Raw genomic sequence first — 22,799 nt, forward strand, 5'->3', positions numbered from 1 at the left:
CCAACGTGGTGCCCGCGGGCGCCAAGTAGCCCTCCAGGAGCTTCTGATGTGCCCACCAAGGATGTTTGTAAACAGTGGCGACAATAAGATTTTAGTCACAGTTAATGTTTTTCTTAATTTAAATACAAGATTACTTCTTTATAACCTATTAGCAAATTGTCATTAAATCATAGTGTGATTTGGGAATGAAGTCAAGACATCAGTAGAGGATTTTGAATAAACAAGTAGCCCTCTTGTAGCTCTCAGTAGCTCTTGAGTAGCCCTTGGTAGCCCTCGAGTAGCCCTCAGTAACCCTCAGACCAAGAAAGGTTGGGGACCCCTGTTCTAGACTCTACAGTTGACTCAGAGCCGTATTGGCTCTGCGTTGACTTGGTGGATATTGCCACCTCGTGGACATAATGCAGTAGTTCTAGTCAAGTAATGGGGCGGTGGTGGAAACAGACTCGGTAGTTCACGTAGTTTGACGCACGGCATACAAGTCAATCATGAAGTTAGTGTGACAGGCGCAAAAAAATCGTCTCGTGCTAGGACTCAAACAACGGACTGTACACCAGCAGCTGTGTATATTCGGTGAGTTTGTAACTCTGTCTGCTGAAATTGTCTGCCTAATGTTTACATTTGCAGCGGCTTGACTGGCTAACCTTGGGGTATTAGCTGGCTAGCTAGGTCTGCTAGCAAAAGAGGCATTGCCCACATCTCACCTATGTTTGGTGGAATATTCTACCTGTCATAGAGAAGTTGTAGAGTGCTGCGTACGGAAAGACATAATGTGGTTATCAAGAGACTGCTGTTCTGCAAAAACACTTTGAAAACTTCACCAAAGGCAATGCATGCAGACCTGTGGCTAGCTTGTTTGCTAAGTTAGTCGCGCGCCGTAGTCTGGAACTAGCTAACGATGTTGAGTTTTATTTTGGTACAGGAATGTCATGCTTGGTGAACAAGAAAACTATGTAATGTTTGTGGGTCCCTGTAACAAAAGTGGGTTCAGAAGGGCAAGTCATCAATTTGATTTAAACAGACGTACTCGGAGAAATAGCTGCTACGGATAGCCAGCTATCGGATAGCCATGTCAAACGGTGGTCAGCATAAACTGCCCTTTAATGTCAAGTAGCACTCACTTTGAAGGCTGGAGGATTGGGTAATATGAAACAGACTTTCTTCTTGAGTCGGAGGAGCCTTTCCTACATGCGTTAACGTGTAATTTCCAGTTGTGCTCATTAACATATAGTTCTAGGAACCGTTATTTGGTATTGCAACAAGACTACATGGTCAAGTGCCAAACTCTTATGCAGTTAAGGATAGGTTGCACATATTTACAGTATCTACCAGGACAGACGCGACCCCCATAACAAGATTTTTTTTCTCTCGAGACGCTTATTTACTCGTTGTGTATAAAACGTCCTCTCGTAAACGATATGTCTAAAGAAGCATAATATAACTCTGATATGATATCTGACTGTCACACTTCTGCCACTCAGCAGGCGGGACAGCCATGCGCAGCTGCGTGCGGAGCTCCAGGGCTCTGTCCCCGGCCCTGTTCCCCCGACTGCGGTCAGATGCTGGCTGTTGGGGGACCCAGCCTTCCCGCCGCGGCCTCTGGATTGCTCCTCGGCACCTGTCACCGGTAGGAGATGCTCACCAGCCTACCCCTTTGCCCAGTCAGGCCCGAGTTGTGATCTGTGGTGGGGGTGTAGTGGGCACCTCTGTGGCATATCATCTGGCAAAACTGGGATGGACAGAGATTGTACTTCTTGAGCAAGGAAGGTATGGCTGCCTCTTTTATCTCTTAATCACTGTGCAAGGGCTGTGATGTCCTTGAATATGTTTGACGTACCACCATTGTTTGCATGCTGTAGCTGTGTTCATTATCAATGGTAATGTGTTGTGACAGGTTGGGAGCTGGTACCACTCGCATGTCAGCAGGCATCATCAGCGTCGCCAAGCCCATCTTCATAGAAAGCAAGATGGCTGATTATTCAAGCACACTGTACGAGCGTCTGGAAGATGAAACTGGCGTTAAAACAGGTGAGTCATGCACTTTGCACTCTTCAACGCACCATTCAACATTTGCATTTCAGTCTCAGTTACAGAGTTACTGTATCTGACATACAGTGTTGCTGGAGTATTTATTCTGTGTGTGTGTGTGTGTGTGTGTGTGTGTGTGTGTGTGTGTGTGTGTGTGTGTGTGTGTCGCTTGCAGGTTTTGTGAGAACCGGCTCCCTATGTTTGGCCCAGAATCAGGATCGTTTCCTGTCTTTGAAGCGCCTGGCATCCAGGCTTAAGTAAGTAGCGCGCCCGCCCAGCCCTACCTCTTCTTCCCGTTTCAGCTCTGAAAACAAACTGTGGAATTTCTCCCCATGAGACCTTTCGCCTCCGAAGAGTGGTCCTTTAGAATGGCCCAGAGGAACAAAATGGGTGACAAACCAGTAGTATTCTTATCTGAAAGGTTGATCATTGACCTGGGTCTATGCAACACTCTCGTTTCTGTTTTTTTCTGTTACCTGAAATGTAAAGTGTGAAGAAATAGGGAATTACGTTGTTGCACAATCAGTTTAGCATGTTATCATGTAAGAGAAGTTAAAATGTAAATGCATGCGATCAGGGCTTTGCAACTATTCCACCGCTATCTTTGCTTTAATCCAGGGTCCTGGGCATCACCTGTAATGTCATCAAACCCAAAGAGGTGGCCAAGCTGCACCCACTGGTTAACATCCATGACCTGGTTGGGGCACTCCACTTACCCGGAGACGCTGTGGTGTCGCCTGCAGACGTCAACCATGCCCTCGCTGTGGCGGCCGCCAGTCACGGTGAGCAGCCAGCCTGTCTGCATTCATGACCTCAGCACTAACTAATAGAGAGCCTAATGGTGCATTACACAGCAGTGGGAGATCAGATGTTCCAGACCTCCTACTAGCTAAAATGAATTGGAATGCCTGTTGAAGCAGTATGCCGACTTGATCCCATTGAAAATCGTGATGTCAACACGGCAATGGCATCGCACGATAGGAATAGTTTATGCAGCACATTTCTCCGAAATTATCATTCCGTGGCCTTATACAGCTCCAGGCCTTTTTATTAGAATACCATGAAAAAGTTGATTTATTTCCATAATTCCATTAATAATGTTAAACTGTCATGGATTGTAGATTCATGGCCCAGTTTTTTAACTATTCGAATCATTATTTTTTTCCTTTTTATATACGGCAGCCTTCCAGCTCAAAAAAACCATGAATTGGGGAATTCGCATTATTAGAATATTGTTATAAAATCACTTTTTTCTTCATCAAAATTCGGGTCACATTAAATCAGTTGAAATTTGGTACTTTCTACATAACATGCAATGGTCAATACTTGGTTAGGACATTCTCTGTCTTCATAATGGCCATGATGCGTTTAACATTGAAGTCAATGGCAAAAACAGTGCATGGGAGTTATGGAAGCCCAGATATCCTTGATGCTTTGCTGTCAGCTGTTCTTGTTTGTTGACCTGGTACCCCACACTTCACTCTTCAATATACCCTGTAGATTTCCATGCCACGTTTTAGCGCTAACTCACCAGTTTAATTCTAAATAACCAGAAATGAAACCCCATTGAAAATGAATGGGGTTTTATTTCTGTTGAGTTAGAATTAAACTGGTGAGTTAACACCAAAACGTGGCATGGAAATCTTCGGGTATATTGAAGAGGGAAGTGTAAGGCACCAGGTCAACAAACAAGAACAGCTTACAGCAAAGCATCAAGGATATCTGGGCTTCCATAACTCCCATGCACTGTTTTTGCCATTGACTTCAATGTTAAACGCATCATGGCCATTATGAAGACAGAGAATGTCCTAACCAAGTATTGACCATTGCATGTTATGTAGAAAGTATCAAATTTCAACTGATTTAATGTGACCCAAATTTTGATGAAGAAAAAAGTGATTTTATAACAATATTCTAATAATGCGAATTCCCCAATTCATGGGTTTTTTGAGCTGGAAGGCCAACGTATATAAAAAGAAAAAAAATAATGATTGGAATAGTTAAAAAACTGGGCCATGAATCTACAATCCATGACAGTTTAACATTATTGATGGAATTATGGAAATAAATCAACTTTTTCATGGTATTCTAATAAAAAGGCCTGGAGCTGTAGAGTTGACTCAGACGTTCATGGTTGCAATACAGCTCGGGAATTTTTCTAGTTGATTTGACATTGCCTCTTTAAAAAATGATAAGCGGCGAAATGAAAAGCATCTGGAGTAGTTTACACCTCTTTGTTTACATAGCTAAGCTTACATCTTTGATAGGTGGGAAGGTAGTTTTGGCCCTCCATGTTTGTTGTTTTGCTTGATGTGCTGGCTGGAGGTTGGAGGTAGCTGACTCCTGGTGGCATATTGGGAAGTTCATACCTCTTAGGAATGCATGGTAAAACCCCACATCAGCTCCGACAAAGTTTCCAGTACTCCCTGGCCAATATTTCATGCCATTGTTTTGAATACAACGCTGCAGATTGGTGCCAAAATCTGCCACTGATACCTGTGGCTTATGATTGACATCTATTTTGCCTGGGATGCTTGTTAAAATCCATTGTTGAATGCACCACTACTATCGCTGCAAAGAAGTGCATCACCACTGTGGGTGGGAAAGCCAAATTGTCAAATTGCCCAGAAAGTGCTCCGTAATGCTGTTGGAAACAGCAGGGCCTTAAGCCACACCCCTTCCGGTCGAGCCCAATGGACCTCTGCACTGATCTCTAAAAATATGCAAATACATTCCAGCTCATTTCTCTGTAGATGCTAGATCAAGTATCCTCTAGAGATCAATGCTTGGGTCCCATGGGCCTGACCGGAAGCTCTCTACTGGCTCTCTACTTAGGCTTAGGCATGATGCAATTAATGGAGAACTTCTGTTACATTGTAAACTCTCTAACTTTTTCTCCCTTTCTTCTTTGTTTGTCTTTCTTACCGGCGTGTTGTGTGCCGGTGCCCTATGCTCCACTGACTTCATATGCAAATGGATGACATTAGGGGTGCAAATCCATGAGCGCACCCATGTTAACCACATCCTGCTGGAGAGAGGCCACGTGACCGGCGTAGAGACGGACAGAGGCCCCATCGAGTGCGAGTACTTCGTCAACTGTGCTGGACAGGTAGCTTAAAAACACTCAAAGGTCACAGCCTACCTCCCAACATCACTAAGGGGCATCAGATGCTTATTGTCTCCACTAATTGTAACATTAATATTTGGGTAGGTTTAAAATTGATAGATGTACATTATAAATATGCCCATACTAACTTGAATGCTTTTGAATAATACATTACTTTGTCATTCTGTTCTTTGTCAGTCTGAAATACAGTAGGAGGCTATCATACAAGGTTGAAAAAAACATACTGATTTTAGGAGTCTGTATACGTAATGTCACATAGGCAAACACTGGCCTTTTTAGCAGGCGTTTTCCATTCAAAATGGGTTACGGCAGTACTCTGAGGTGACATCATCATGCACCAAAAAAATAATAATACTCTTGTGTGCGTGTGCATGTGTCTGAGTGGGTGTGTGTGTGTGTGTGTGTGTGTATGTGTGTGTATCTTTTTTCCTAAGCACATCTTAGTCTGGGGTGTGCAACTGTTTTCTGTGACTGCAGTGCTCAATGCTTAGACTTCCTACGACTCATTATACTCTACTGCTATTCAGGTAGGAAAGAAACAAAAAAAGTTACCCTGAACACAAATTGGTGCTTTGTGTCCCTCTTTGTGCTGTTGCTGTTTGCAGTGGGCGTATGAGCTGGGCCAGGCCAGTGAGACCAAAGTGTCAGTCCCGCTGCACGGCTGCGAGCACTTCTACCTCCTCACCAAGCCACTGGAGCAGCCACTGTCCCCAAACACCCCTGGTAGGTATTTATAAACTAGCCTAATAACACATCTCTCACCACGTCACACAGTTTCTGTTCTGTCACACCAGAGTGAGAGTGTTGGGCCATAAGGTTTGAAATTATGTGAATAGTTGCCTTTTATTCTCCTGGTATTCCTTAAACCAGGGGTGTCAAACATACGGCCCGCGGGCCGCATCCGGCCCGCCAGAGGGTTCCATCCGGCCCGGATGTAATTTTTTTTTATTTATTATTTTTTTTTTTAAAGTTTTTTTTTTTAATGAAATAACCGAAATGCGCAATTACGGCCCTCGGGGCAAAATCGAGACCTGCATGACATTAACCCAATGGTCCCTCTGTTACACTGTATATGTAGTAAAGTGCACATCACACTTCTATTATAAATAGTGAATTTGTACTGTAACAGGCATTTGATAAAGCTCATATATTATAGACCTCATATATAGAGATAAAATGTTAATACTTCTTATTCGTATTGTATTGGTATTGGTTGTAATTAAATAATAAATATAATTGGATTTGTATTGGTTCCTATTAAGCTCAAACTGGAAACGGGATGTTAGAATGCGTGAAAATGCAGGAAATTACATATAAGAAATACAAAATGTTCTGGGGGAAAAAACCCAGACCCCCTGCCAAAGTGAACTGTCCCATATTTAATTAATTGACGGTTGGCAATGAATGAATGAAGTCAAGGAAATTTTGCATAGGATTATCAGTATTGCATTGCTTTCTACTTATTCAACACACTTAAAACGTGATAGTACTGAACACTAATCCTCTGCTTTACGTTTTTTTTTTTTGCGATGATGTTACTAATGCAGCCCGCTTGAGGTCCACATGGGTTGTATGCGGCCCCCGGACCAAAATGAGTTTGACACCCCTGCCCTAAACCATGGCAGCCGCTAGACATAAGCAGAGTATGCGGAGTGCTTGGGGCACCAACCACCTTGCCCCCAAAATTGGGGCCTCTTAAATTGATGGCTCCTGACCAGTTAAGCTTTGGGTCTCCAAAACCTTAGTAGCGGCCCTGACTTAAACTGTTCCACCTCAGCTTTTCAACTTTTCAGCTTACTGGAGGTGGTTTCCAGTAAATGGAAACTTGATTATGGAGAAAGCCTAGTGTAATTCATAGCAGATGTTTGCAATGAGTGCTGCCAACTGCCATGGCTGTGCTTCTCCCATGTGGAGCTGGTATTATGGTTCTTGCAGGAGTGTCTGTTATGTTGAGAGTCTTACCCTACACCACCCCTCCCCTTGTGGCATGTTACAGTGGTGATGGACATGGACGGGAGAATCTACGTGCAGCCGTGGCAGGGCGGGGTTCTTTCCGGGGGCTTTGAGAAGAACCCCAAGCCCATCTTCACTGAGGGAAGGAACCAGTTGGACGTGCACAATATGCAGGAGGACTGGGACCATTTCGGTGAGTTGGGGGAAATAGATTTTTTGAGGGGCGAGGGGGCTTTTGTGCTTTATTTATGATAGGACAGTGACAGAGGGACAGGAAACATGTAGGGAGAGAGAGATGGGGAAGGAATGGAAAATGACCCAGGCCGGAATGGAACTCTTAAACTGTGTTATATATTACTGTCGTGATGGATTTGTGGTGGCTCTATATGCACATGACACAATTCTGATGGAATGACATGTGTTCTGTATATGATGGTGACTTTCAAATGCATACTTTTTCAGTTACTTTTGTGCAACGTTGAAGTAGAATTCCTGCTTCCTGTCTCCTCTAAGCATCAAACACGATAAAGGCACTCTCAAGTAGAATTACTTATGATTTATTTAATTGACAGCTTGTCCAAGGCAGACTAATTTCAGCAAAAAGCCATCCTTAGCGCCTTGAGAAGAAGAGATCATTTTTCGAAAATGCTTCCATCTGGGATATATCATATATGCTGTTGGTGTAATGGCTCTAAAGAAAAGCCTACTTGAGAGTGAATTTGTTTTTCTTTGATACAGTTTCTATTTCTTTTTCTGTTCTCCTTGACTACCACCAAGAAACAGTATTGAAGTTTTAATTGGTTTATATCAGGGGAAATTTTTTCCTCTCAGGTTTATCCTCTAAAATGTTAAATATTTTCAATTGTAAATTTAACGTTTGAAAACGGTTCAATAAGCCAATCATGTTACCTATTTCAGGTGTCCACTTCGGGGTGGAGACTGATCTTGGTCTATGTGTTAAGGCCAGCACCTGCGTGTTGCCTTGTTTATAGTGAACACAGCTGCTGTGCTGATGGAACACAAGAGAGCTCATGGTGGAGCCCCGTGTAGTCCTTACACAGCAGAAGTAGGCTGGCTCATGCCAATTTAATAGAACACCTGGGCAAATAGTGGGCGGGATGGGAAATTACACTGCTGTAACCTGAGCCCTGAGTCTTGGTTTAAAAAAAGTAAACGTTGTCTTAATACTTCTCTGTGAATATGGGGCTGTGCACATCAGTTCTTTAGGATTGCTGAGTACTTTGGGATTCAGCAATTTCCCACACAAGCAGCACACTGAATGCTGCAAAATAAAGATAGCAGCGGGTGGATTCAACAATGAATTTTATCGAGTAGCTATGACAAAATAGACTTAATGGCGCCAGAGTGTGGGGGTGTATTGAAAACAATGGAACAGAATGCTGGCAGAGAGCAGGGCTTTGTCAGTGCCGGTGTGCAAAGGCCTTTTAGTCTCTAGTCGTGAGAATCGTGTTGTCTGCTGTAGCTCAGTCCTGTGTGCCTTCAGTCTGCAGAGCTAGCAGGGGTGTCCTCTGCTGTGCTTGAGAATAAACATGGCTGCCCCTACTGATATAGTGTCCTCATCGCTTGGCTGGGGGCCCATTGTCTTCTAACAGGAATGGGCTGGGGTCAAGGCAGTCTGTTGCCAATCTAGCGTTACATTACACGGCACAGCAGAGGCGAGAGCATGAGTGTGTGCATTCCATGCACCTGTGGAGGAAGAACTGCTGCTCTGTGTGATAGTAATTATTATGTTACTTGTGATTGCTTGGCAGGGGGAGTCTAATTGTTATCTAAGATTCCCTCTGAAGTGTCATTCAGCATTGTGTGCTAAATGCTTGCACATTATAAATGTACAGTATGTAGCTGATAACTGCCAGCATGTGCTCTAATGCTAGCTCACTATGAGGATAGGATACTTTTACATCATACACTGTAAGCATGGTTTTCCTAGAAAAGAAGACAGCTTGCATGAGTTGACATTGAAGATTAATTTCAATAATTTGTAGCTATTAGTTTTAGTTGGAGCATCTGTGCAATATCTGCCCTGAATGTCAAACCTAGTGTGACGCTTAAAACTGGAGTACTTTGGTGGGAGTTATTGTTGCTGACAGGTGTGCATTTAAAAATGTTGGCCAGGCCAGTACATTTGTCCTCTGCTATATGGATACAGTCAACAGTAAAACTTCTGTGTATCCAGAGCCTCCATGTACTACAGATATAATTGTGTTTATTTTTACCATGTGCTCGGACACCAAGGCCCAGGAAAAGTTCACTCACAACTCTGTACCTTCATGAAGCCACTTTCCCCCATTGTTCACATCCAGTTGGCACTAAGCCAGGCCCTCCTGCGAAAAAAACAGCAATGGAATGCAAAACAGTACAGTCCAAGTTCAAAGTGTCCCCCCATGACCTCTGTATCTAACCTCTGTACCACACACCTTCTCTCACTCTCTACCCTATCCTCTGTTCTCTTTCTCCCCCTCATCCCCCTCTCCTCTCTCCTCCCCCGTCTCTCCCATTCTCTCTCTCTCTCTCTCTCTCTCTCTCTCTCTCTCTCTCTCTCTCTCTCTCTCTCTCTCTCTATCTCTCTCTCTCTCTCTCTCTCTCTCTCTCCCCATCCTTTCCTCTATCTCTTCCTCTGTGGTGCAGAGCCCATGCTGAGTGCCCTTCTGAGGCGGATGCCAGGTCTGGAGTCATGTGAGATCCAGCAGCTGGTCAACTGCCCTGAGTCCTTCACCCCGGACATGCGCTGCCTGATGGGCGAGACGCCCAGCGTGCACGGATACTACGTCCTGGCCGGCATGAACTCCTCCGGCCTCTCCTTCGCAGGCGGAGCCGGGAAGTAAGTGGAATGATGAGATAATCATCTGCCACGTCAGGTGGATTATAGTTTGTTTACCACTGTTACACTTATAGTTTAAGACATTTGATAATGAAATGAAATTTCATTTTTACAGTCCATCACCACAATATATTGAATGATTAAGGTTGAAATTTTTCACAATTTCCCAGACTATCATTGAATATCAATAAATAGGATGTAGAAAATATTTTTGGCTGCCAGGTTGCTCTAGCACCGCACCATTGGAGATGATTCAAGACGACACAAAATCTGTCTCTCCAATATCTGTCCTCCAATCACAATGGTCTTGGTTTTTTTTCTGTATAGCGAGTTGTTGGGGAGGGCTTAGCAAGGTGCTAACATGGTTCTGCTGGCTATTTACTTTATGCACAGTTAAGCTGTTTGAACGTCAGCCATTGGTTTCACCCAGAACTTTCGGCCGTGCCAATGATGCTGCGCCAGATCATTTCATGTTACAGTTTGGCTAGCCGGTCTTCCATAAATAGTGATGTCAGACTCCAAAAGGTCATCTCAGCACTCATACTTTAACCCCAACCCTGCAAGGTACTTGGCCGAGTGGATGACGTACGGCTACCCCACGGCTAACGTCTGGCCCCTGGACATCAAGCGCTTCGGGAACCTGCAGAGCAGCCGGACGTTCCTGCGCCACCGCGTCATGGAGGTCACACGTGAGTATTGGAGCTCAGCACTGACGATGCGTGCCAGCTCTGCTCTGGTTGACACAGGCCACTACAGTCGATGAGTTAGCATATTTTCATACACAGTCATCATTCAATGTGCTTGAGAAAAAGAATGAAAAAAATGTATATACTGTATATTACGGATATATTGAGTTAATCAAATTCAGATTACACAGTCAAGAGGCTTGTTTTCACAGTGCATTAATTAAAGCAAAGAATTTGTATAAATGTATGTACAAGCAGTACATGACATGTAATGCCATCTCGTGTTGGCAACACGGTACACGGTAACTTAACTTGAAGCAAAGAATGTATGAGAATGTGCAATGCCACTGATTAGGTCCTCGTCCATGTATGCAGTGGATTTTAGGAATGAGTGCAACAAATTTCCACAAGCAACTGATTTATTTCGGGGTTTTTTTGTTTACAATATATGCAAGTATTATTAGATACACTTTCTCCTGCCAAAAACAGGTGTGATGCCAGATGGGCTATTCAGGCACGTGTCTAGCTTTCACAATTGTGTTTGTGAGTGTTTGCACACATGCCTTTGTGTATTTGCGTGTGTATGTGTCAGTTCTTTTTCAGGCCATCCCAGCCCTGCTGTGGTGTCATATTGATTGGCTATGCCAACAGCTGTTTGCACTTCTATTGGACACTTAATCGTGTGTGTGTCTGTGTGTCTGTGTGTCTGTGTCTGTGTCTGTGTGTGTGTGTGTGTGTGTGTGTGTGTGTGTGTGTGTGTGTGTGTGTGTGTGTGTGTGTGTGTGTGTGTGTGTGTGTGTGTGTGTGTGTGTGTGTGTGTGTGTGTGTGTGTGTGTCTGTGTGTCTGTGTCTGTGTCTGTGGCACAGTTCCAAATGGAAGCAGTGGCTCAATGACTCCCCTACATACAGTACACAGGTCTCTGATCAGATATGTGAAGTTAGCTGATGAGGCGGTCGTTACGAACGTCACTAACGAGTGCGCTGCCCAGCGCATTTGATGTTATGCCAATTCTATGGCGGGAGTTGCGTTCGTCACCTTAGCGCTTAGCTTATGTAGGCTATTTGAGTGGTGAAACGCCACCAGACGGCGGAATCGTAAAAAAGGCTATCGATTGATCTAGCAACCGCATATTTAGATACTACAATGTTGATTTATTGCTTCGGTTCTCAATATCCAAGTACATAAGTGTCAGAATAAAGAGCATTTTTAGGTAGTTGCTTGGGTTGCAGCCATGTTTGTTTTCAGGTTCCCTGTTGAGAGGGAGGTGGCGCACAGCATTTTGGGTAGCAGGCAGCACCAAGTCAGCATCTGATGTTGCCCTCAAATATCCCCGTTACGCCCACAAAATTCAGTCAAATGCCAAAGGAGGAAATAAAGCATTTTTTGTTTGGAATCGCACTTGATGACTCGATGTCCAGTTAGCTCACTGGAAGGACAGCTACTTTCCCATTTCGAACGCAGCCTGTGTGTCAATGTGCCTGGATGTGTGTATGTACCTACTTACTTTTTTGCTTCCTGGCCATCCCAGCCCTGCTGTACGAGCTAAAGGTTCCTCGTTGGGACTTCCAGACGGGCCGTCAGCTCCGCACCAGCCCTCTGTACGACCGGCTAGACACCCAGGGGGCGCGCTGGATGGAGAAGCACGGCTTTGAGAGGGCCAAGTACTTTGTCCCCCCGGGGAAGGGTAAGAGGCCCCTATCTCTACTCCCATCAATAAGACCAATTAGTCCAATCAACCCAGTGCAGTCTTTCTTTTTATCACCCTTCCATAGCTGCACAATTAATTGCAGTACTCTCATCTTGATCATGATGACTTTCTCTTTTCTCTCTCTCTCTCTCTCTCTCTCTCTCTCTCTCTCTCTCTCTCTCTCTCTCTCTCTCTCTCTCTCTCTCTCTCTCTCTCTCTCTCAGACCTGCTGTCTCTGGACGCGAGTAAGACGTTCTACAAGCCTGACTGGTTTGATATAGTCGGGACGGAGGTGAAGTGTTGTAAGGAGGCCGTGTGTGTCATTGACATGTCCTCCTTCACCAAGTTCGAGCTGACGGTGAGTGAAACTTGTTGCAGGGGTGGAAAAGGTTGAATTTTAATCAGACACTTACAAATAAAGAGTACACTCTTTTAACCACTCAACAGAATTGTTTTGTTCTGTATCTAAAATCCATCTGTTACATGAATATTTTACTGGCATTATGCTTGGGTTTTAAATGTCATATCTGCACTGTCACCGCCTTCTTTCACCAAACATTGTAGCCTATTATAGTTAACATGCTTTAGACTCTCTGATTACACCCCTATCATTCAATGAGCACACTAAAAGCAGGGTGCACACACACGCACACTGGGCACCTCGTCACGTTAATAAAATCCCGTAGATGGATTGTAACATTGTCCTTTTTTATTGATCTCATGTGGCTTTTCATCAACCGTGCATGTTCTTAAAATCTTATAACAGCCTGATGAGAATGATGGTTAAGTCCCCATACATTCATTGTAAACAGAGAATATCCCGTACTGGCTGTACTAGGTGTTTGTGTGGTGTTTGTTTGTAAATGATACATGTTTTGTATTGCATGTGTAGTCTTCTGGAGACCAGGCGCTGGAGCTGCTGCAGCACCTGTGTGCCAATGACCTGGACGTGCCCGTGGGCCACATCGTCCACACCGGCATGCTGAACGAGAGAGGGGGCTACGAGAACGACTGCAGCGTGGTGCGCCTCAGCAAGAACACGTGAGAGAACACTTAACATATTAAGACAGGACAGAAAGTACAAGGCGCTGCGGAAGTAGGTGAGCTCAAAATAGGAGTCTGGGTCAAAAGCATCAGATTACATAGAGAAGACAGACACTCACTAAGTTCTTCCCAAACTTGTAAAAAAAAAAAAAAAATGATTGCACTTTGCCCAACAAAAGCGTTCCGGCGTCTAACTGTCCTTAGTGTGAAAAAGAATGAAAGTAAGGAGAAAATAGCCTGCAGACTTCTGAACAGGTGAGAGTTCAAGAAATGAATTCCTGTTTTTGCTGCTTTCAAAGGCAAAAAAAAGGCAGCTGAAAGTCTGTGGTGTCCTAAGCAGAAGTGAGTCTGCTCAATCATGGCGTTTGTGGAAGTTAGACTGCCTCTAGAAATGACTACCCATCTCCCTCTCATGAGATGGTATTCTGCAGTTGAATAGGATCCGTTGTTTACATTCATAGCCCTGTTTGACTTCACACCATATCAGCTGTAAAGTCTTGAATCACACTCTGTTCTCAGCAGATGAGGGTTACAAGTAAAGATAAGGTTATTGCTCAGGCTCCAGGCACCACACTCTACTATAAACTTACACTTCTACTACACTGCACCTGGAGCTTTTTTTTTTTTTTTTTTACTGTGTCGTTAATGTAACTATGATACACACATACCGTATGTAAGGAATCGTGTCGATTTCTGATTTGAGTCTGGATTTAGACTATTTCGTTTTTTCTATGGTGTGTAGGACACATTAGTTTCCTTGGGATAAATAATGAAGTCTATCTCTCTGCTTGTGTGTCCACAGCTTCTTCATCATCTCCCCTACGGATCAGCAGGTGCACTGCTGGGCCTGGATCAAGAAGCACATGCCCAACGACCCACAGCTCCACCTGGAGGACGTCAGCTGGAAGTACACCGGTGAGGGGGGTGGCGGGCTCAGCTTGTAGTTCATTGGGCACTGGGCGGGCGGGGTAAATAAACCTGCCTTCATTGTGCAGTAGACTCGTGTTACAGTACAGTATGTTGATGTTTATGGTTGTCGTGTCACGCTGCTGTCAATAAGGAATCTCAAGATAAGATTCAATGTATCTCTAGAGTCAAGATGTATGTTTTTACATCTCGTTATAATATTTCATCAAGAGTGTTAAGTGTGACTACTCAATGGAGACAACCTTAAGGTACTCCAGCCTGGGTTGTTATCACAACATTACCAGGCTTGGAACAGTGAGTCAGTAGCTGGCAGAGAGGTTAGATCTACCTGCCGTGACAGTGCTCTTACTACGAATTACAGTTATGTAGATATTCACGTCTGTCGAGTCACACTGCTGTCAACAAGGAATCTGAAGATATGATTCCACATAGGTCGAACTCCAAGCAGAGATAACATCAAGCTCTTCCAGTCTGGTTATTATGTTATCACAACAATGCCAGGCTTGAGACCCGGGTCTGTCTTGCTGTCTGAGACATCAAGGTCCCTCCGATAGTGTGTTGGCCCTCTCATGTACTGTTTTCCTTTTGTTTTCGTATGGAATGTCATTCTGTACAGACACATAGAGATAAAGGGGCTACATGCCGTTTTCAAGGCTGTCTGTACATTGACCTTTTAAAAATCTCATTCTCCAGCGCTTGATACGCTTTCCTACATTTTCCAGAATTCTTGTTAAAATGGGTAATGCAAATTAAACATTGAAAACAGACGTTTGCACTCCAAGCTATGTATTAACAGACCTACTCCTTAATTAGATCTAACTGGATAGATACCGTAAGAAACTGTTTGAATGCCTTAGGAAGTACGCTGATGCAAGTCCGCTTCTGTTCACCGTGCAGCTCTGAACCTGATTGGGCCGCGAGCGATGGACGTGCTGTCTGAGCTGTCCTACGTCCCCATGACGCCCGAGCACTTCCCCTCCCTCTTCTGCAAGGTACGGTAGGAGGAGGGACCATATGTCCTCCATAATTATACCGCCCAGGGCCTCCACATTCATTACAACTCTCTCCACTCTCCACTGGCTCTTCACAGTGCCTTTTGTCAGGAGAGAATGTCTCTCTGGGCCATAGTGATCAGTGATGTGTTCTGTTCCTCCCATAGGAAATGAGTGTGGGCTACGCCAACGGCATCCGGGTGATGAGCATGACCCACACAGGGGAGCCCGGCTTCATGCTCTACATCCCCATAGAGGTACGTTGGTGCTCTGCCTGGGATCGGATCGGCTCAGCTAGGCTGGTCTGGGCTCAACTCGTCGCCCCTGCCTGCTTAGCACTCCATGCAGGCTGTTGGGTCTGTCTAATGGCCCTGATGGATTATGTGCCGCTTTCAGCTGAGTCCTAATCATTGCCCATTACTCTGCCAACTCTGTCACCATGGCTTCTTATCATGCCCTGCTTTCTCTTTCTGCTGCCACTTCTCTCTCTTCTCTTCTGTCTGCCTCCTCCTCCTCCCTCTCTTCTGCCTATTCCTCCTCTCCCGCTGCCTCCTCTTCGTCTTTACATTGCCCATGCCTTCACACTGTCTGCCCTCCCTCCCCTTCTCTCTTGTCTGCTGCCTGTCAAGTCATTTTAGTTGTACTTAATAGCACTTGTTTAAACATAACACAGTGGACCACAAAGTGCTTCACAGATATACAGTAAGGACAAGAGTTAAGCATAGAAAAGATATGGATAAAAGACTATTTGAAATTGCCCTCTCTCTCTTTCTCTCTTTCTCTTTTTCTCTCTCTCTCTCTCTCCATCCTCCTATTCTCTCCTGTGTCTCCAGTATGCGCTGCATGTGTATAACGAGGTGATGTCGGTGGGCCAGAAGTACGGCATCCGCAACGCCGGCTACTACGCCCTGCGCAGCCTGCGCATCGAGAAGTTCTTCGCCTTCTGGGGACAGGACCTGGACTCCTTCACCACGCCGCTGGAGTGCGGACGCGAGTTCAGGGTCAAGTTCGACAAGGTTGGTCCGAGACCTCTGCTTAATATAACCCATCTGCAGCCTCATTATGTTGAGGTGGAATCAAACAGATGTTGGCCAATTGTAATGTATTGTATATTAATAAATGCTGTCTAACTTGCTATAATTACACATTTCACATTTACATAAACTCATTTTCTCCTTATACTGAAATAAATAACATTAATTTCAGGCAGTCCCTCAACACTCGCTGCATAATTATGCACGCTCTGCAGTTTTTTGATGGTGCATAGCTGAATATCTCAATAATGTAAACCTACTGTAAACTTACCGGTTTGGAGAAATTAAAATGCCAACTTTGTTCCTAGATAAATATTGGTCTTTAACTCAAAGATTTGAGGGCGCTGAATTTTTATGTTTTTAATGGGATAAGTTTCTTTACAGAGTCAAGTGTGATGCACTTAATTCAGTAGTTAACAAACCAGTGAAATTATTGATAATAGCTAGGGGTGTGAGTCTTAAACCCACAAAACGATCCGGTTCAATTTCGATTCACAGGCTACGATTCAATTCAGGGATGATTCATAAAAAATATTTAGCGATTCAGTGCGATTCAATGTCAATTCGGTGCGATTCAATGTTGCAACGATCCAAAATCGGTTATCTTTACACCCCTATTAGATAGATAGATAGATAGATAGATAGATAGATAGATAGATAGATAGATAGATAGATAGATAGATAGATAGATAGATAGATAGATAGATAGATAGATAGATAGATAGATAGATAGGTTGTTTTAAACTGCATCATGGTAGAGCAGTTCTCATCGTAAGCTTCCCAATTGACCTCATCAAAACCCTGCCAACGCCCCCCTTGGTATTAAAAAATAAAATAATCTCGATTCACAGGCTACGATTCGATTCAGGGACGATTCATAAAAAATATTTAGCGATTCGGTGCGATTCAATGTCGATTCGGTGCGATTCAATGTTGCATAACGATAACCGATCCAAAATCGTTTATCTTTACACCCCTAATAATAGTCTACCACCATCAAGGACACAGACATGGGGCCCATGTCTACTATGTTTGAGGTGGCAAATATCTGAAATCTGCTCCTTTACTGTATTCTTACCGTGTTTAAAATGTGTACTTATCCTGTGTTCTCATTGTGTCTAAAATGTCCTTTTGTGTCCCCCGCCTCCCCACAGGACACAGACTTCCTGGGTCGCGAGGCCCTGCTGCAGCAGCGTGCGGCCGGGGTGACGCGGCGCTTCGTCATGCTGGTGCTGGAGGACCACGACACGGAGCTGGACCTGTGGCCGTGGTGGGGCGAGCCGGTCTACCGCAACGGCCAGCTGGCCGGCGTGACCAGCAGCAGCGCCTACAGCTACACGCTGGAGCGCCACGTCTGCCTGGGCTTCGTCAGCCCGCCCGCCACGCCCGACGGCCTGCCCGGCGTCATCACGCCCGACTTCATCAACCGCGGCGACTACGAGGTGGACATCGCCGGCCAGCGCTACCCGGCCAAGGCCAAGCTCTACCCCTTCAGCTCGCTCTTCGCCCAGCAGCGCCGCCGCAAGGACGACATGGAGCTCAGCAACTTCCAGGGCAAGTGAGGAGAGTGGAGGTTGCAGGAGGGTGGAGGTGGAGGTGGAGGTGGTGGAGCCTATGGCGACTGAGGCAGAAGGGAGAACGGGGGAGTAGGACTACAGGAGTGGGGGTCTCGTCTACGTTGAGTATGGGAGGGTTAGACAAGAAGATCCCAGAAGGATAACACCCTTCCATCATCACCTGTGCCTCTTCTTGAAGAAATAAGGGGCTCTGTGGCGAACATGTGGCTGAGACAGAAGAGGAGGGTGGAGGAGTGGGAGACTTGTCATTTGTGAGGAGGGATCACAGCAGGTTGGAGATCTTAAAGAACAGCGGAGAAAGATGTCACCCACCTCCCCTACTGCCTTTTACAAGGAAGTGACAAGACATGAGGATGACAGGGGCGGAGGGGGCTGTTCCAGCCTCTGTAGGTCTCCATCTCCAAGAGAGAAGCTCTGAAAAACTTGCACAGCAGTCTGCCCTCTTAGAAGCGCTTTTGAAACAAGAGCAATATCACTTACATGCCAGATGACACGTTTTGTTCCTGGTGTGTCAGATGGAATCCATCTGACGTTCAGACTCTTCCCGTTCACTCTGGTGAACATGCCCTCTCTTTTTGTTCTTTTCTTTCTCTCTCCCTGGAAGTCCATGTCACTCACTCTGAGGTGGTCTACCTTGAGGGATTGTATGCATAGCCAAATACAGAGACGTGAGTGCAGCCGTGTCTGATCTGAAGAGAACTGTGTGAGCAGTGATCACTACACAGCCGTGCCCTGCTGAACCCTCGCCTCTCCTCTCCTCTCCTCTCCTGTCTTCAGACAACCAAGTCTCCCTGAGTATGCATTTGCCATCTGCCAGCAAGATGAACCACGTTTTCGCTGCTGAATGGACTCTGGCTAGACAGATAGTTAAACAGGACTTTAATTCTCATGTCACTTTCTCTCTTCCAGCTGGATGGGTTTTTTTCTTTTCCTTTCTGTTGTTGTGTCCTTTTCTGCCTCTCTGCCTGTTAATCTGAATTTGTCTTTTCTTTTCTTTCTCTCTTTCCTCGGCGCTCTTTATATTTGTCTTCAAGAGCCCCCAAGCTGCTTGTCTTTTTTGTATTTGCTCCTTTCATTCGTGTCAGGAGGGCAAAGGATAGGTTTAACCGTCTGTGCAAATGTGTCTTGGCTTGCTCGGTAGTTGGTAGGCTATTGCTGGGAGTTTGTTGGTTTCATTGCTGCGGTAGTTCAAGGCAGTATGGATAATTGAGGCCCGTGACAACGTGGGGAATTGACACCTGTGTCTGAGGGGGTTGTTATCATCGACCTGTTATCCAGTGAGCCGCCATGTTGTTGAGGAGTGTATAGTATCATGTATGTGTCGAAAAGAACAGAGGATGGCCCTCGTTATGCACAGCAAGAGACGTACATTTCAACTGGGAAAGGGATGTATTTTTCTACTGTCTTTGTACAGAATCTCTCCTAAGGGTTAAATGTATCATATGTGTTTAAAAGTACTTGTATTTATTTCTGTTGTGTACTTGTATATCAGACAGAACAATTTGTATCAGATATATATAAATATATAAATAGTATACTAAGCCAATCGTCCACCACCACATAAACATGGAGAAGTTTCTGTGAGCATTTGGTCAATAATCAACTGTGTCATAAAGCACATTGGATGCAGTGTTGTGTATGTGTTGGTCTAGGTGTTGTGCTTCACCATGCCTCAGATTTCTCGGTGTCTCATGAAGTCAAACAGTAAGTCCTGTTCACTCATGATGTGGGTGAGCTCCAACTCTTATGGTGGCAAGACTGGTGTACAGTATCAGTGGCATACTGTGTATCAGTTGAAGGGAGATATTTATTCCTGAAGTTGCATTGAATGGCAGAATGGATCACGAGAGATCTCATTCTCATGTGATCTGAAAAGAGATGATTTTGGGTCGATTGGTCACCTGAGGTGATAACTTGATATGCTCTTGTCTCACTACACACTGTAACCGGGCAAATACACCTAATGTGACAAGATCGAGGCGAGCGACGGAAGTAATTGACTTTGTATTGAGTCGTACGACAAAGGCGATTCTGGAGACTAGAAGCGATTCGCACACCCGAGAGCGACAGTTTGAAGTTGAAATCCTGGCTACTTTCTATGACATGGTTCGGCGACCAGCTGCGACAGCCAATGACTGTATAGAGGTCAGTGACCAAGCCAATGGGAATGTTTGAATGCTTGGCCTTCTGCCTGTAACGGACATATGCTAGTCGCTTCAATCGCTCGTATCGCTCTTTCTGCACAGAAGCGATTCTCTGTCGCTTCAATCGCGTCGTGCTAGGTGTATTTGCCCAGTTAGAATGGAAAGCTCCCCAAATAACCTGAAGTTCCTTTAGTCGATGTGGATGAACCCCTAAAAGGTATGTGGGGAAGGTTTATTTGACAAATTGGTCATTGGAAGAACCCTGAGGTTTTCTTGAAGGATCCTCAGAGAACATAGAAACCCAATGTTTCTTTGAAGAACCTTCGATTGTCACTGGGGAAGAACCCCTAAGGGTTCTCTACAGAACCTTTGGGTTCTTCCCCAAACTTTAACGTTATTCAATTAACTTTTTGGGTTGCTCTGAAAGCTGTCAGATTCCCCACGATCCAATTGAAGGTTATTTGAGGACATTTTTACAGTTCTTGATTTCTTGAGACTGAACGCTGTTTTTGTTGAGAATAGCTGGCTGTCAGGGTTGGCAGTAGCTCTGGGCTGAAAAAGTCATTCGTAAGGATCCATATGCGTGTGGATGGATCCTCCACTGTTTCTTGTGTTGGGAGTTTGTGTACAGGTTATGCTACCAAGGTGCTGCTGCATCACCAAGGTGTCATGAACTGTTCATGGTAGTCATCTGTTGTAGGTGTCACTAGTGAAACATTTACCAACACGCTGTGAAGGCCCGCTGCCTGATGTGGTGTGTTTTTCTAGTCTTGCCAATCAGTTTCAGTGCTGTTGTAGGCTTTTTTGTGATTTCTGTGTATATCATAAACCAAAGGCACCACAGGCTTTTTGTGCGCAATCACCACCATACCTGTGACATAACATTTTGGATAGGCGTATTCCTTGGTGGTTTTTGATCAGGGTATGTTGATTGGGAACTCAAAACTAGTTGCATATTACCAGTAGGATATACTGTATCTAAAACAGAAAAGCATCAACTAATGATATACCATTGCAAAGTGTCATGACACTCAGCCCATGTATAAATGTCATTGATTTTTTTTGGCAAGAGGCCTTCAAGGCCATTGCATGAGTCGATGCACCTTAAGTGTACTGTAGGCAGCTACCTACATTAAAGAGAAGCTACCTAATATTCACGTCATATTCACACTCATTCATGTTCATTGGCTCTTGTCCGTTGTCTTCTGCCATTCTTTCGGTTTGTGTTTCTTTTGTGTCGCATAATGGTGGTGTCCAAGCATTCTGCTGCACTTTTGCAATATTTGTTGAAGACTATTCTGTCCTCAACCTCTGTGTAGGGTCATTTTGAAGGTTTGATGATTCGCGTTCAATATTCAAGCATTAACTGTAAAGCTTGTTTCATTTTAGTTATTTTCAGTGCATTGTGTACTATTTCTCTCACTCAAGCATTTCAAAACCAAGTGACTCCTTTTTTACTCCGTGCCCTAGATCCTGATCTGGCAACAGAAATGGTCTACTTTTTTGTGCACCACGTGGATTAAGTCCCAAGACAATACGTTTTCATCCCATCATTCATGATCTCACAGTAGGCAGCCTTCTCCCTCCTGCAGAGGGGTTCAATGCCTCGCACCTTAATCTGTTTACAAAACAAACATGGCTACTTTTAATCTTCAGGTTTCTAATAACGCTACCAGTCCAATACTGCAGATATATAAGATTAGACTAAGATTAATTTAGGGAAATATCTTGATACGTAACACTTGATGAATCTAGCTGAAGAGCACTTTACATTGATTTAACTTGTGCCTTGGTATTTGGACAGAAGACTTTTTAGGATCTTGTTGGAAAGTGGTACTTTTGATTGTTGTATAGTATTAGATGGTTTCTTCCATGGGTGCACCTGTTCTTCCTATTTCATATGTTGTCATTCACTAAGGTAGTCGTCATCTTTGTATCGTGACATGTTAAGGTAATGATCATGCGTGTCTGTTGTATGTGTGTATGCATGTTTTTTGTTTGTTTGTTTGCGAAAGGCTCTCTTGGTTTGTGGCAGCAAATTGATAATGTAAGCAAAAAAACAATAACTTTTGGTTAAGTTCTGTCCTGCTGCTGTGCACCTTGTATTTATGATGGTGGACTGATTTTTTTTCTTGACTGTATGTGTTTTATTACAAATAAAAATCAAAACAGTTTTGATATCCTTGGCTTCGTTAGCATTTATGGATCATAGCTATTTGTCTCCACACTGAGACTGCCATCGTTGTTGTGAATTCAGCTTTCATTGCAGGTTGTACTTTCTCTATATAGACGCCAGGTGGAGCTGTTCCTCTATTTCAAGCAGTGAAACAAGTGCAATGAAAGTGCACCACTGACTCCATCTGAGAGAAGATCAAAGGTACATTCTTAAAAACAAGCACATGGTCTAGTGTATCTAATGCAGCTTCTCTCTAATTATTAAATAACTTGATTTTTGTGTGTGTGTGTCTGTTTTAAAGTTGTCAGGAAGGTCAGGGGATATATCTGTACTATATAAGTAAAGACAAGGCAGTGGTTCCAGTTCCACCAGGAGGTGACATTGGCTGAACCACCCTGAGTAAGGCATGTCGTTTCCGGAGTTCTGACTGCTGCCACTCCCTTCTCTCCTTTTGCTCAAGTCCTATTTGCAGAGCATGGAGGGGATACCTGGCCCTGGCCGAAGCCCGCGGGTCAGGGCAGGTGGGTACAATCACAGCTTTGTGGTGTCGGCCTCCACGCCTCACAAGCCAGCCTTTGTGGCAT

At 44.5% G+C, this 22,799-nt stretch overlaps 1 protein-coding gene across 2 annotated transcripts; it reads left to right on the forward strand.

Moving 5' to 3' along the window:
• The first annotated feature begins 432 nt into the window (after nucleotides 1-432).
• pdpr (pyruvate dehydrogenase phosphatase regulatory subunit) lies at nucleotides 433-22,219 on the forward strand. Of its 2 annotated transcripts, none has more exons than XM_063188569.1 (18): nucleotides 433-570; nucleotides 1,479-1,764; nucleotides 1,892-2,025; nucleotides 2,201-2,282; nucleotides 2,644-2,807; nucleotides 5,013-5,134; nucleotides 5,758-5,875; nucleotides 7,149-7,298; nucleotides 9,755-9,947; nucleotides 10,512-10,636; nucleotides 12,163-12,318; nucleotides 12,546-12,679; nucleotides 13,214-13,362; nucleotides 14,168-14,280; nucleotides 15,190-15,284; nucleotides 15,452-15,541; nucleotides 16,118-16,300; nucleotides 17,473-22,219. In XM_063188569.1, exons 2-18 carry the CDS (start codon nucleotides 1,493-1,495, stop codon nucleotides 17,878-17,880), a joined length of 2,688 nt encoding a protein of 895 aa, XP_063044639.1. In that variant the 5' UTR covers nucleotides 433-570; nucleotides 1,479-1,492; the 3' UTR covers nucleotides 17,881-22,219. The 2 variants fall into 2 exon arrangements, with proteins under 2 accessions (XP_063044639.1, XP_063044640.1); XM_063188570.1 differs by having other exon boundaries at nucleotides 1,482-1,764.
• Nucleotides 22,220-22,799: the final 580 nt, after the last annotated feature.

This window comes from Engraulis encrasicolus, chromosome 22, assembly GCF_034702125.1.
Source record: "Engraulis encrasicolus isolate BLACKSEA-1 chromosome 22, IST_EnEncr_1.0, whole genome shotgun sequence".
NCBI lineage: Eukaryota > Metazoa > Chordata > Actinopteri > Clupeiformes > Engraulidae > Engraulis > Engraulis encrasicolus.

Coding starts and splice junctions, on each gene's coding strand:
- pdpr (XM_063188569.1), top strand. CDS start 1,493: ATGCGCAGCTGCGTGCGGAGCTCCAGGGCTCTGTCCCCGGCCCTGTTC. Junction 2,026..2,200: donor TGAAACTGGCGTTAAAACAG/GTGAGTCATGCA, acceptor TGTCGCTTGCAG/GTTTTGTGAGAACCGGCTCC. Junction 10,637..12,162: donor CCGCGTCATGGAGGTCACAC/GTGAGTATTGGA, acceptor TGGCCATCCCAG/CCCTGCTGTACGAGCTAAAG.